The following is a 14470-nucleotide window of genomic DNA, read 5'->3' on the forward strand; positions in this document are numbered from 1 at the left end:
CCCCCTCTCTGTCTCTGCCACACACACACAAAAAAAGTAAAAAATAAAAATAAAAAATAAAAATAAATAAGGGAGTCACAAAAACAGGAAAACCTAAATTTCATAATAACTTGCCTTGTGAAGCCAGCTTATATAATCCTTCTTCTTACTACCTATCTTATTATTGTAAATAAAAAATGTTCCCTCCCATTCTCAACAAATGACCATCAAACCCACATTCTAACAAGTGCAATTACATTTGATGTCACTATTTGCCAACATATTTGACTTTTGCCAACACTGCAGCTTGATATCAGACTGTTTGCAGCTAACAGCCATTGAAGAAGAAATTGCCATGGAACTTCCCCTCCCCTAGAATTAATCATTTAAAGACTTTCAGATGCATTAAAGTATCGAATTGGTAAAGAAAAACTTTGAGATATAAGACCCTAATATTAAATACCTTTCAAAGGTCCTAGTAAAACTGAAGAATGTCTAAAATTGCTGTAAGTTAATTTTCCAGGAAAAGAAAAATGCATCTTCATTGGGTTTATTTAATAAATAAATCTGTCTGGTTTATACTACACTGTTTATGTATTCCAACCCATGAAGTAGACAGTAAAGCAAAATATTATCTGATATAGCCTTTCTTTTAAATATTTATTTACCTTCTTAATAAGTGTTTTTAAATAAAATATTTGTTCTTGCTTTTTAATTTAGTGCCACAATCTTCGTATGTAGCCATCATGAAATGGAACCCTAATGTAAACACTATATCAGTAAGATATAAAGACTTAAATGATAATAAGCTGATTTTAACACATAACGTTAAGAACCTAATTCAGGTAACAAGTGCTACCTGTTCCTCATTTTATATAGACATCAGAGTATAACAGACATCCAGTGAGGATATACTGTGTGTAAAGTAGCATCCTAAACCTTAAGGGATATGAAGACATGGGTTCTGTCCTCATAAAATACAATATGAGAAAATAATGTTCAGTTTTGAAATATTCACATACCTGTGTAGTGTTTTACCAATTTCTGCAGAGTCTCAAATTGTGCTCTAGTTGTGATATAGTATCCACCATTGTCAAGTTTCCTAATTTTGTAGTGTTTCACATTGTCACCCCTTACCTCATCCCAATCACGAATGGAGAGGGAATAAGCACCTGCGAGGGGCGGGGCAGGGAGAAACGAAACCTTTTACTATACCTTCCTCTAAATACTGCCTAGAAAATTTTTACAGTCATAGTAACGTAACATTATTCATACCTTTAGTAGTTTCACTTTCTCTTACTAAAAAAATACCTCGTTGATTTCCAGGATTCAGAAGTAATCTTTCAGCATCTTTTCTTCCCATTTTGCCAAAATACCATCTGGAAAAAAAATAGTGTTCTTAGTTAGAAAGGTGTAAGGGTAAGAAAAATTATATATAAGTATTAATAAGAATGGAGTGGGACAGGGAGAATGACAAAAACAGCTACAGAACACATCTTAAAAACATAGTAGAGCCCTGGCCGGTTGGCTCAGTGGTAGAGCGTCGGCCTGGCGTGCAGGAGTCCTGGGTTCGATTCCCGGCCAGGGCACACAGGAAAAGCGCCCATCTGCTTCTCCACCCCTCCCCCTCTCCTTCCTCTCTGTCTCTCTCTTCCCCTCCCGCAGCCAAGGCTCCATTGGAGGAAAGTTGGCCCGAGCGCTGAGGATGGCTCTGTGGCCTCTGCCTCAGGCGCTAGAATGGCTCTGGTTGCAACAGAGCATTGCCCCCTGGTGGGTGTGCCAGGTGGATCCCGGTCAGGCGCATGCGGGAGTCTGTCTGACTGCCTCCCCGTTTCCAACTTCAGAAAAATACAAAAAAAACCACCCCAAAACATAGTAGAACAGCCTGACCTGTACTGGCATAGTGGGTAGGCCCTCAACCTGGAACACTCAGGTTACTGACTCAAAACCCCAGACTTGCCCAGTCAAGGCACATACAAGAAGCAACTACTTTTGAGTTGATGCTTCCCATTCCTCCTCCCATTAACATCCTTTCTCTCTCTCCCTCTTCTCTCTAAAATCAATAAATAGAAGGAAGGACATCAATGACTGAGCCTGTCAATGAGTGATAGAGGGAAATACTAAGACTATAGTATGAAAAATAAAAGTGGTTCTCTTACAACAGTGTGATCATCTGTATTCAGTAAAATGCAAATGAACCATATACAAATTAGGAACTCTAAATTAGTGTAGGCTTGATTTAATACAGCTTTGTGAATAAAAATGAGTTTCTGCCATGAAAGATCTCAGAATAGTGGAGAAAAAGACAAAAGAACAGAATAAAGCATGCCAAAGCAGAACAGGGAGTTATGAAGACAAACATAGTATTATTAATAAAAGCAAACACCGACAGAATGAATATCTACTATGTGCAAGGAACTGTGTTAAGCATATTATATTAAAATGCAGTAGCATTTATAGATCCCAAGTAAACCTGGTTTGATCTAAAGTAATGTCATTGAAGGTAAACTTTTTAAAAGATGCAAGAATAGTAGACAGAATTCCCATATACCTTTCACCAGCTTTCCTAACTGTTAACATTTAGTAGCTTTGTTATATTCTCCCTCTCCCTGTGTGTGCATATTTTTTCTGAACTGAATGAGAGTAAGTTGCAAACATAATCATTACCTTTAAATCCATCAATATGTACTTCCTAAAAGACAAAGATACTCTCCTACATAGGAACAAGCACATTAAGTCAACAAATTAACATTGATATAATACTACCAATTGAAGGTAGTATTTTTGATGTGAGAGACGTCTCAAAATACAAAAAAATGTTAGTACTTTTTAAGTGGAAAGATAAAGGCATTAACAATACAGTACTGTTAATGCAGATTCACTTATGATCCTACTGTAACCAAGTACTATGGCATTAATTATTAAGTTTCAAGTAATATGCCCTATTAATATGATACATTAGCTGTATTAAAACTGATATGTAATTGTGTGTAAAGTTGTGGCTAAGTAGAATGTGCATTAAGACATTTTTAACATCCAAACAATGAATAAAATATGAAGTAGCGCCATACTCCTCTGCCTGAATGGAATCTGCAGGGGCTACATAATTGCTAGGGATATAGCCATTCTTTCCTGTAGCAATTGATCTTGCTTCCCACCAGTCTCCTTCCCTGCAACACATAAAACAACAGTTACCACAAGGCAGATTACTGCTCAAGACAGGATTTTGTATCTGAAATAGAGAAGAGATATAATTCCATTTTTTATTCATACACTCATTTGATCAAGAATCAACAGAAAGAATAACATTAAAAAATAGATTATATGAAGTGAATAAAGCTATGCAAAAAGTACAAATGCATTTCTGCTCCAAACCGAAACAAAAAGATTATACTTTTAGTTAAAAGATCACTTTTCTATATAACTCAATCTAAGACAATAAACTATACTGAATAAAAATAATTTGGGAGGTAAACCTTTCAAATTATTCAGTTTTCAGTAAATGTTTTCTTTTATAAAGACTTTAATGAGATATAATTTGCAAACCATAAAATTTCTCTAATTAAGACATACAATTTAGCGGGTTTTAATATATTCAGAGTTGTACAACCATACCAAAATCTATTTTAGAACATCTTCGTTATCCCCAAAAGATACCTCATATCCATTAAGAGTCATTTCTGTTCCCCTCCTCTTCCATATCCACCACTGCCAACCAATCTGTTTTCTCTTTCTATGAACATATCTACTGTGGACATTTCATATAAATGCAATCATACAATATGTGATCTTTTTGACTGATTTTTTCAAGGTTCATCTATGTTGTAGCATGTATCAGTAGCTCATTTTTATTTCTTTTTAACAGTGCATAGAATTATAATGTCCTAGAACTCCTATAACCAAAATATTATAAATGGGCAATAACAAATTTAATTCTTAAAATACATATAAAAATGTTATCCATAAATATCCAAATAAGAATAAAAGCAATTCAGAACACAAAAACTAGATGTAATATGTAATACATAAGCCTTGACTTTTCCAAAATTAATGTGAAAGGAGCAAATATATGTCTCTAATAAAAAAGATACATATATAGGTTCTACTACCAAAGATTAAATGCATATTTTGCTTTACCAGAGAAGTACTGAAAATATTTTATCTAAGTTGAAATTTTATAAATGCAAGCTTGAGGTACATTTGCTTTCTAGAAAATGAAATAAAAAATCATTTGGTAATTTAAATATTTATAAATTCATATACATACTTGGTTTGTAGTTTCCTAGTATATATTAAGCACTTTCAGATATACAAACTGAAAACTTTGCATCTGACCCTATTCATTGATTCCAACATTTACTGACTACTCCTTAAGAGACAGATTCTATGATAAGGTATGCTAAAAACAGGAGTAAAAAGACAGTCCTAAGGAGAGGGTAAAGGGGAAATAGTGATGGAAAGAGACTGGACTTGGGATGGTGAACACACAGCAAATACAATATACAGATGATGTGTTATAAAACTGTACACCTGAAACCTATATAAAACCTATATAATTTAACCAATGTCAACCCAATAAATTCAATAAAAAAATAAAAAAGAAAGAAAAAAGAAGAAAATGTCCTTACTCTCCAGAAACTCACAGCCTAGAGTAGAATTTCTCAACCTCAGCACTACTGATACTTCAGGCTAGATAACTGTTTGCTGTGAAGACATTTATGTATATTACATAATGCTGAACAATAACCCTGGCCTCTACCCACTAGATGACATTAGGAGCAAGCTGACAACCTGACTGTAACAACCAAAAAGTCTCCAGATATTGCTAAATGTGCCCTGGGTGATTCTGCCCCAGCTTGAGAAGCACTGATCTAACAGAATGATAAGCAAGTGATAAATTATAATTCAAAATTGCAATGGCAGCTATGATTGAAGTCTACATAGAATGCTATGTGGATATGTTAGAGACAGCCAGGAGGCGGTAGGGACTGAGCCAGGCAGGAGAGGAAGAATGTTAAGAAAGGCTTCCTTGATGATAAAGGACACAGGAATACACATTTTGAAGGATAAGTTGGGTGGGCCAGATAAAGGGGAAAAAATGGAGAGACAAGAAGTCACATTCCAGAGAAAAGAAATCATGTACATGAAGGCATAAAGAAAGTGAGAAACCAAAGTATATTCATAAAATTATAAGTAATTCAGATGGTTAAGCAGTAGAGTGAGAAAGGGGAAGAAGCTCAGTGAATAATGTCTACTATTGTCATTTTTTCTTTTATCTTGACAGCTACTGGCAGCTATTGGAAGATTTTAAAGCAGAGACATTAACATATTTTATGATCTGGAACAATAACTGGTAGCAAATGAGAATAAGGATGGAAGAAAAAGATTGAAAACAAAAAGACCACAAATATATTTTAAGAAGTTAAAAAGTGGCTGCTGTGCTTGTTAATGAAATTCTGGAATCTATTTTCCATAGCTAGCATTGGATTTTCTATGGTAGGTCACTAAATGATAAAGAGGCCAAGAGTCAGATAAACAAAAAGCAACCTTATCTGGTCAGTTTGAGACTGCAGGAGTTCCTTACCTAGCCTTTCCCTACTCCTTTTTTTTTAAAAGAGAAACAGATTAAGATCTTTAAATCATCTAGTACTTAGATAAACAGGTATACAGAATTCTCTTTATAAAGTTTTTTTTAAATATATATATTTTTTAATTTTATTTACAGAGACAGAGAGAGTCAGAGAGAGGGATAGACAGGGACAGACAGACAGAAACAGAGAGATGAGAAGCATCAATCATTAGTTTTTCGTTGCGTCACCTTAGTTGTTCATTGATTGCTTTCTCATATGTGCCTTGACCGCGGGCCTTCAGCAGACCAAGTAACCCCTTGCTCGAGCCAGTGATCTTGGGTCCAAGCTGGTGAGCTTTTTTGCTCAAGCCAGATGAGCCCGTGCTCAAGCTGGCGACCTCAGGGTCTCGAACCTGGGTCCTCAGCATCCCAGTCTGACGCTCTATCCACTGCGCCACCGCCTGGTCAGGCTAAATAATTTTTTTAAAGTAATGTACTTATATATAGTACTCCCTCATTCTTCATTATTAAATCTCTGCTGTTTATGGCAGAATCACAACAGCACAATTTGCAGAAGTATAACTTCTCACTACCTCAGTAGTGTCCTGCCACATGTCTAAAGAAAAGAAATACATTGTCCAACCCACTGGGCAGGGATCTACACCCACTACTCTCATCTCTGAATCATCAACTAGCTCAGTGGTTTCAGTGTAAAGACTAGGTTACTGTCAGTATTTCTCAATTACAACACTTACGTATTGTTAATTATTTGAAATCTTTCACCCTTCTTAAATGAAAGGTCTTCTGTAGTTCTAGCTTCATAATCATATAAGGCCACAAATATAGTAACACCACCTATTGGAGTAAAAAAAGAAACAAAGTAAATAATATGGACAAATTAACAAAAGAGAAAAAAAAAACCACAGTGAACAAAAATGCTTAAGTATTTGTTTTCCTGGTCTCCAAAATCTATTTTGAAAAGTTGGAGATTTGGGCAGCTGATATTTTCAAGTTAATAAGATGCTCTTTTAAGACCTTCTATGAAAGTAGTCTACAAATTCTAAAATTCTACAGACCCAGAGAAACAAATTTAACTTTGATTAGTAGTAGCAACATCTCTGGCTTGAAAGACAGTCAAAGGTCAATTACTTCTTTAGCAGAAAAAGCATTAATGACTACTATAAACCATTTCAATGCATCTAAACTTCTTACAATGAGTGAACATTTTGATCCTTAAGACTAATCATTAACAGGAGTAACTAGGGTTTTAGTAGGATAATTTATTATATTTAATATTCAAATATAAAAACATGTTTTCTCAGCAATTAAATGGCATGGCTGATATTATAAATTCCAAAAATAACTGTCATACATAGCACTGTGTGCGGATGCTTAAGAGATTAGCACACTGAAATAGACAAACCACTGTCTGCAAGCAAATAATAAAACAGATTATCTCATATATCTGGCTTCCAGTCATATTTTACTTACTACTTTTTTGACATGTCTAGGACACTTGAATGTCTAACAAGCATTTAAAACTTATTATGTACAAAACAAAGGTGTTGATTTTTTCTCCTCTAACCTGTTACCCAAGTCTTCCCTACATAAGCAAATGGCATTATCAATCAGGTACCCAGACTATCGGTTCTACCTCTAATATACCTTCTTTTCCATTTCTACTGCTGCCACCTAATCCAAGTCCTTGTTGTCTCTCACTGGGACTTCTGAGAATAGTACCCTACTAACTCACTTCTGTATCTGCCTCTGTACGTCCATTCTCCACACAGAAACTCATGAAGAATTCGTTTCTTTAAAAAGGAAATCCAATCGTGAAAATCCTTAGCTGAAATGTCTTCAACAGCTTTTTTCTGGCTTTGAATAAAACCTAAACTTCTTACCAGAGTCTATGACAGCCTGAGTAATCTTGACTCTTTAATCACAAATTATACAATTCTACCCTCTGCAAATATGGTTTCCTCAGTAGCCCTCAAAAACAGCCAAATCCTTGTGTACCTCCTAAACTCTGTACTTGTTACTCTCTCTCCCTAGAATGCTCTTTTCCCAGTTCTGCATTATGTTTAGATTATTCTCATTAATCAAACCTCAGTTCAAATGATTTCCTCTCAAGATTCCTTTTCTTGATCATCTAAAGCAGTGATCCCCAACGCCCGGTCCGTGGACTGGTACCGGTCCGTGGGCCATTTGGTACTGGTCCACAGAGAAAGAATAAATAAATTATTTCCGTTTTATTTATATTTAAGTCTGAACGATGTTTTATTTTTTTTAAATGACCAGATTCCCTCTGTAACATTTGTCTAAGACTCACTCTTGACACTTGTCTCGGTCATGTGATACATTTATCCGTCCCACCCTAAAGGCCAGTCCGTGAAAATATTTTCTGACATTAGACTGGTCCGTGGCCCAAAAAAGGTTGGGGACCACTGATCTAAAGGGCCTTCACCAATCTTCTGGTTAGTTTTTGCATAGCATTCAAGAACTACTAATCATACTGTTTAATTACTTACATAATTTGTCCAACCTCACTATACTGTAAACTCCATTATGGTAGAAACCTTGTTTCTCTTGCTAACAACTCTCCATACTTGGCACATAGACACTCCATATTTATTAATAAATTCATATCCATGATCAGACTACACTGCTCATATAAATAAACTAATTTAGGCAACTAAAGTATGTCAGGTATCAATATCTATTTTAATCATTTTGGATTACCATCTTTCCCAAATATGATATATAACCCTGAAGATAATGTAAACTTTTGCTGATGACTGTGAAACACTATCATGGCCAACAATTCCTGAAGTATTTAGAGTTAGGGGGTTGGAATTAGATTGTAATTGACTCTTTGAGGTCCATTAACTCCCCACATGAACAATCCAACAAATTAGTTTGTGGCATTCTTCTGGACACTATTCCTCTTTTGTCCCCATTTTGTGTTAGAAGAGACAAATGTGACTCAGTTTGATGCTGACAATTGTTTTGTCAAGTCTAAAGATAAAATGGACACCTTAGGGCTGCAAGAGAGAGCAAAGAAACTTGAGTTGTTGATAACATCAAGGAACTGCTGAATCATGGAATCCTGGAGCTCATTCTACCTTTTAAGCCAGTTGTGTTTTGTTATTTAAGCCAAAAGCATCCTGAGATGGGACCCTTCATAAAAGAATTCCCCATCTTTTTAAAGTTTCAAACTACTTTTTAAAGAGCATTTTTGGTTCCATTAAAGGTTGCCGGCTTTCACTTATTACTGTTCTTGAAAGGATATTAAGATATAAATAATAAATGGAGTTCTGGAATAGGATATTAAATCTAGGCTTTCCTGCTTATTATCTGTGACTCTGAAAAAAAAAAATCATTTAAACTCTGAGCCTCAGAATGTTTCTCTTTTAAATCACTAGTACCTAACAGAAAAAATTGTATTATCACCACTTTGCCATTTAATTAACATTCATTAAGTAATTACTATTATACTTTAATAATAGTGGATAGCACCATACAATCCTGAGAAATTGCAATATTCTTGAGGAAGAGGTATGTTTTAATTTATTTTTCAATTAGAGCTGACATATAATATTGCATTAGTTTTGGGTATATAACATAGTGATTGGACATTTACATACTTCAGGAAGTGATCACACCAGTAAGTCTAGTTCATCTGACACCATACATAATTATGACTATATTTCCTATGCTATATTTTATATTGTTTTAAATCATTATATACCCAGTGACAGCCACACAATAGGTACTCAATAATTATTTGAAAAATGAATTAGTAAAATACTTAATGGTGTAAGTACATAATTATCATCATATTATCTTCAGATTTACCTAAAATATTTCCATGTATACAATAAATTACTTTAATTTTTATGTTAGACTTTAATTTTCACATAAACTTTTTTTGTGTGTGACAGAGACAGAGAAAGGGACAGATAGGGACAGACAGACAGGAAGGGAGAGAGATGAGAAGCATCAACTCTTCATTGCAGCACCCTAGTTGTTCATTGATTGCTTTCTCATATGTGCCTAGACCGGGGGGCTACAGCAGACCGAGTAACCCCTTGCTCAAGCCAGCGACCTTGGGCTCACGCTGGTGAGCCTTGCTTAAACCAGATGAGCCTGCGCTCAAGCTGGCTACCTCAGGGTTTCGAACCTGGGTCCGTGTCCCAGTCCAATGCTCTATCCACTGCGCCCCTGCCTGGTCAGGCCATATAAACATTTAAAAAGTCCCCCGTAAGTTATTTTCCTTACAGCAGGCACACCTTATGTATGTATTGCCCAAGGTCACTTTCTCAAACTTAGAACAGAATTGTCCATTTAAATCTCACCTGTTAAACCAGCAGGATATGAACTTGGCACCACTGAGAATGAGGAAGATGCTCCTCCAAAAGGTGTCACCCCTGAGGATCCTCCAAATGGTGTCACTGAGAGACTGCTAAAATTAACAGATGTTCCCTTCGCTGAAGATGACGGTGTCGCTGCAGTGTGTTCTGCTCCATAATGGCTGACGCTTGTACTGATGGGTTCTGGAATGTTTTCTGCTCTGTATTTAATTGCTGGACTTTTGTTCTCTTTACTTTTAATGCAGCCCATTCTCAATCTACAAAAGTAATAAGGTAAATACTTTGAGAAATAGTTAACAAAAAGGATACTTCAAGATGCAATTCAAAAGTTAAATTTAAACAAAGCATTTTTCTCCTGCAAAAAGTTACATGAACAAAACAAAAATAAAAACTGGACAGCTAAAAATGAAGTCTCTTCCCGTCATTATCTGCCAAAGCATCATTCCAATTATGTCATTCTCTAGCTCAACCACTTTTAAGGGCCCAAAGACAACATGCCACAGTGTGTAGGAAAAACTACAGGCTTTGGAGCCAGGGAGACTTAAGTTTGAATCCTGGCTTTCTACTTACTAGCAGAGCGATTTAGGTATGTTGCTTAACCTCTCTGTACTTCAGTTATTTGAAAAAGAAAAATAATAACACCTACTTCATAAGGTTTTCTACTTAAATTAACTCGTTTATTACAAGTTTTAGATTAATATCTGGCACATAGTAGGTACTACTAGCAAATACTGGTTATACTTCTACCGGTCCTAGCACCATATAATAGAAATATAATCTGAGGCCTTGGCCGTATAGCTTGGTTGGTTACAGCACTGTCCCAATGCACAGGTTGCCAGTTCGATCCCTGATCAGGGTACCTACAGAAACAGATCAATATTCCTGTCTCTCCCTCTCCCTGCTTCCCCCCCTCCCCCTCCCTCTGGCTCTGAAATCAATAAATAAAATTAAAAAAAAATTAGAAATATAATCTGAGCCACAGTATCATTTTAAATTTTCTAGGAGCCATATTAAAATAAAAAGTAAATTTAATTTTAATAATATATTTTATTTAATCCAATGCATAAAAATATTTCAATATAACATACAAGTTTTTAATGAGATGTTTTATGTTCTTTTTTTGTACTAAACCTTGGAAATCTTAAGCTTACAGTACATCTCAATTTGGACCAGGTATGTTTCAAGCACTCCACAGCTGTCTGTAGCTAATGGCTCCCATGCTGGACAGTGTGGCTCCATATCCTTCCCCTTCCTTACTGACGGACACCACTCAATGCTTACCAAATCTGACCCCAATCTATCCTTCCAACTTCATCTCCTAATTTTTCCTCATACTTATTTTATGCATGCCACAAAAAAACACCTATTTCCCCAATACCTGTGCCCTATGTTTTCCCATTTTTGTGGGCTTTTTCATCCCAAAGTGTCTCTGTCCATAATACTCTCCGCATGTCTCTACCTGCTAAACTTTATCCATTCTCTGATGAGGTCCATTTAGGCTCTCTTAATAATTGGTAAAATATATTTTTCTTTAAAATTTCCAATGTCTTTGGGGAAAATTTTTGTATGAACTTTCACGTTATTTCTTTTTGTAAAGATGTTATTTATTTATTTATTTTTAGAGAGAGTAGGGAGAGAGAGAGAGAGAGAGAGAGAGTCAAGGGGCAGGAAGTATCAATCATAATAGCTGCTTCTCATATGTGCCTTGACCAGGCAAGTCCTGGCATTCTGAACTGGCGACCTCAGCATTCCAGGTCAACTCTTTATCCACTGCACCACTACAGGTCAGGCATTTCTTAAAAGCAAGAGTTACTGCCTGACCTGTAGTGGCGCAGTGGATAAAGCGTCGACCTGGAATGCTGAGGTCGCTGGTTCAAAACCCTGGGCTTGCCTGGTCAAGGCTCATATGGGAGTTGATGCTTCCTGCTCTTCCACCCCCCTTTCTCTCTAAAAATGAATAAGTAAAATCTTAAAAAAAAAAAGGCAAGAGTTACTCATCTCTTACACACTATACAGTCTACCACTGGGACATACATATAGCAAGTTTAATAAAATTACAAAATCTCCATTATATTTTTTACTTCCTGAAGAGACACTAATGGAGATTCCATTAATTCACTTACTATTAAAAGTTATTGTTAGCCTGACCTGTGGTGGCACAGTGGATAAAGCATCGACCTGGAATGCTAAGGTCACTGGTTCGAAACCTTGGGTTTCCCAGGTCGAGGAACATATGGGAAGCAACTACTGTGAGTTGATGTTTCCTACGTCCCCCTATTTCTCTCTCTCTCTTAAAAAAAAAAAAGTCACTGTTATTTGACAGTTTTTCCCTTCTTCTATGGCATTCAAAAGGAAATTAGGTGAGTGATAAGATGACTGCCTCCTAAATTGTGAAAGACAATCTCGGGCATGTAACACTAATTTAAAATGCAGCTATAAATATTAAAATAGAAAGTCTCATAACCTCTGAGTTGAAAGGTTTTCAGCTATCTTAAATGGGTATATTCTGAGATTGTGACAGTTAAGCACAGCACTGAAACATGACTGGGACTGGAAATCTAATTATCTATTGAAAACACTATGAGAAAACTGTAAGCCAAACATACAAAAGGCAATTACTTCTAAAAGTGTTAGAAACAACAAAAGATAAGTCATTTAATAACTCAGTGTTGGAAAAGTCTATTAAATCAGAATGTAAAAGCAGAAGAAACCTTAAAAGAAAAGATTAATGGACATATGATCATGTACTTTCTGTTTGGGAGCAGGGGTGAAGACAAACTTTTTTTTTTAAAAGGGAGAAGCGGAGAGGCAGAGTGCTACACTCTCGCATGCACCTGACCAGGATCCACCTGGCAAGTCCCCTATTGGGGCGATGCTCTGCCCATCTGCGGCTGTTGCTCTGTTGCTTGGCAACTGAGCTATTTTATTTTAGCACCTGAGGTGAGGCCATGAAATCATCTTCAGTGCCTGGGGCCAACTTGCTCCAGTTAAGCCATGGTTGCCGGAGGAGAAGAGCGAGATAGAGAGAAGGAAGGTGGGGAGGGGTGGAGAAGCAGATGTTCACTTCTCCTGTGTGCCCTGAGCAGGAATCAAACCTGGGACATCCACACTCCAGGCTGACACTCTATCACTGAGCCAACTGGCTAGAGCCAGACAAACACTCTTAAGTGAAGCTAAAAAGATAAAGGGGAAAGTACTTTTGTGCTTGCACATGCTCTTACTTGCTCACAACACACACATAAAGGTACACATATAAAAACTGGTCGATGTTCTTCAAATTCTTCTTACATATGAAAAAAAGTAACCCCTCAGAAAAATAGAGAAGACTATTACGAAACAATTCACAAATGAAATACAAAAGGCCTATTAGCATATGAAGATATATTCAACCTTCCCAGTCTTCTAATACATGAAAATGTAAAAGGTTTCAGATTGACAACTTTTGACTCAATACTCAAAGTTGAAGGGTGAATTATAATAAAAAATCTATATCTAAAAAATGTTAAATACAAAAATACTTAAAAATCCATAAAGAATTTTCAAAATTACCTATATCCAAAGTCTAAATATTAATAGAACATTATTAACAATGGCATAAATTAACCTTGGAATAAACAGCAGTTGGATGGCGAAAAGATTTATGAAAACCAGTAACTGCATTATTTTAAATTTGATAACATGCCAATTAAAATACATCAATTTATATCACAGGTTATTATCATTACTCACCCAAACCCTATATCCATTACCAGCTTCCATAATCACTTCTGTTCACCTTTTTGTCCAGTCAGGATCCTTGCTCCTAGGCCTTTCGCTCTGCAAGTCACCACTCCTAACTTCTGGTTCCTTCAAAAGTTTTTCTGCTTTACCCTACCACTTTTCCATTACTACTCTTAACCTGTCCATCACTACTGCTCACCTCCTTGAGAAGCATTATTATAAACACTGGAAGTGATTTACATTTTAAAGTCAATGAGTTAAACAGATTTTTATGGACTGTTTTAGAAATGTAACATCATTTAAAACACTTTTGTGGGAAAGTTCCCAACTGCGTGTGTGTGTGTGTGTGTGTGTGTGTGTGTGTGTATATAATTTATTTTTGTGACAGAGACAGAGAGAGGGATAGGGACAGATAGGCAGGAAGGGAGAGAGATGAGAAGCATCAATTCTCCATTGCGGCTTCTCAGTCCTTCATTGATTGCTTTCTCCTACGTGCTTGACTGGGTGGGGTTGGGGGCGGGGCTACAGCAGACTGAGTGACTCTGCTCAAGCCAGTGACCATGGGGTCATATCTATGATCCCACACTCAAGCCAGCGACCCCACACTCAAACTGGTGAGCCTTGCTCAAGCCGGATGAGCTTTCACTAAAGCTGGTGACCTCAGGGTTTCGAACCTGGGTACTCTGCATCCCAGTCCGATGCTCTATCCATTTTGCCACCACCTGATCAGGCAGAGAGAGAGAGAGAGAGAGAGAGAGAGACATATGTATATAAATAATTATGTATATATATATATAGATATATATACACATATACATGTATATATATAATT

At 36.4% G+C, this 14470-nt stretch overlaps 1 protein-coding gene across 3 annotated transcripts in view; it reads right to left on the reverse strand.

The window, feature by feature from the left end:
- Positions 1-14470, reverse strand: part of YES1 (YES proto-oncogene 1, Src family tyrosine kinase) — a 78441-nt gene that overhangs the window by 17952 nt on the left and 46019 nt on the right. For all 3 annotated transcript variants that reach the window (XM_066352334.1, XM_066352333.1, XM_066352335.1), the window contains 5 exons: positions 9904-10175; positions 6304-6403; positions 3051-3149; positions 1255-1358; positions 1002-1151 (listed from right to left, as the gene is read on the reverse strand). In XM_066352334.1, coding sequence (XP_066208431.1) covers positions 1002-1151; positions 1255-1358; positions 3051-3149; positions 6304-6403; positions 9904-10168 — 718 coding nt within the window. In that variant the 5' untranslated portion in view covers positions 10169-10175. The remainder of the gene's footprint in view (positions 1-1001; positions 1152-1254; positions 1359-3050; positions 3150-6303; positions 6404-9903; positions 10176-14470) is intronic.

The sequence above is a fragment of the Saccopteryx leptura genome, chromosome 11 (genome assembly GCF_036850995.1).
Source record: "Saccopteryx leptura isolate mSacLep1 chromosome 11, mSacLep1_pri_phased_curated, whole genome shotgun sequence".
Lineage (NCBI taxonomy): Eukaryota > Metazoa > Chordata > Mammalia > Chiroptera > Emballonuridae > Saccopteryx > Saccopteryx leptura.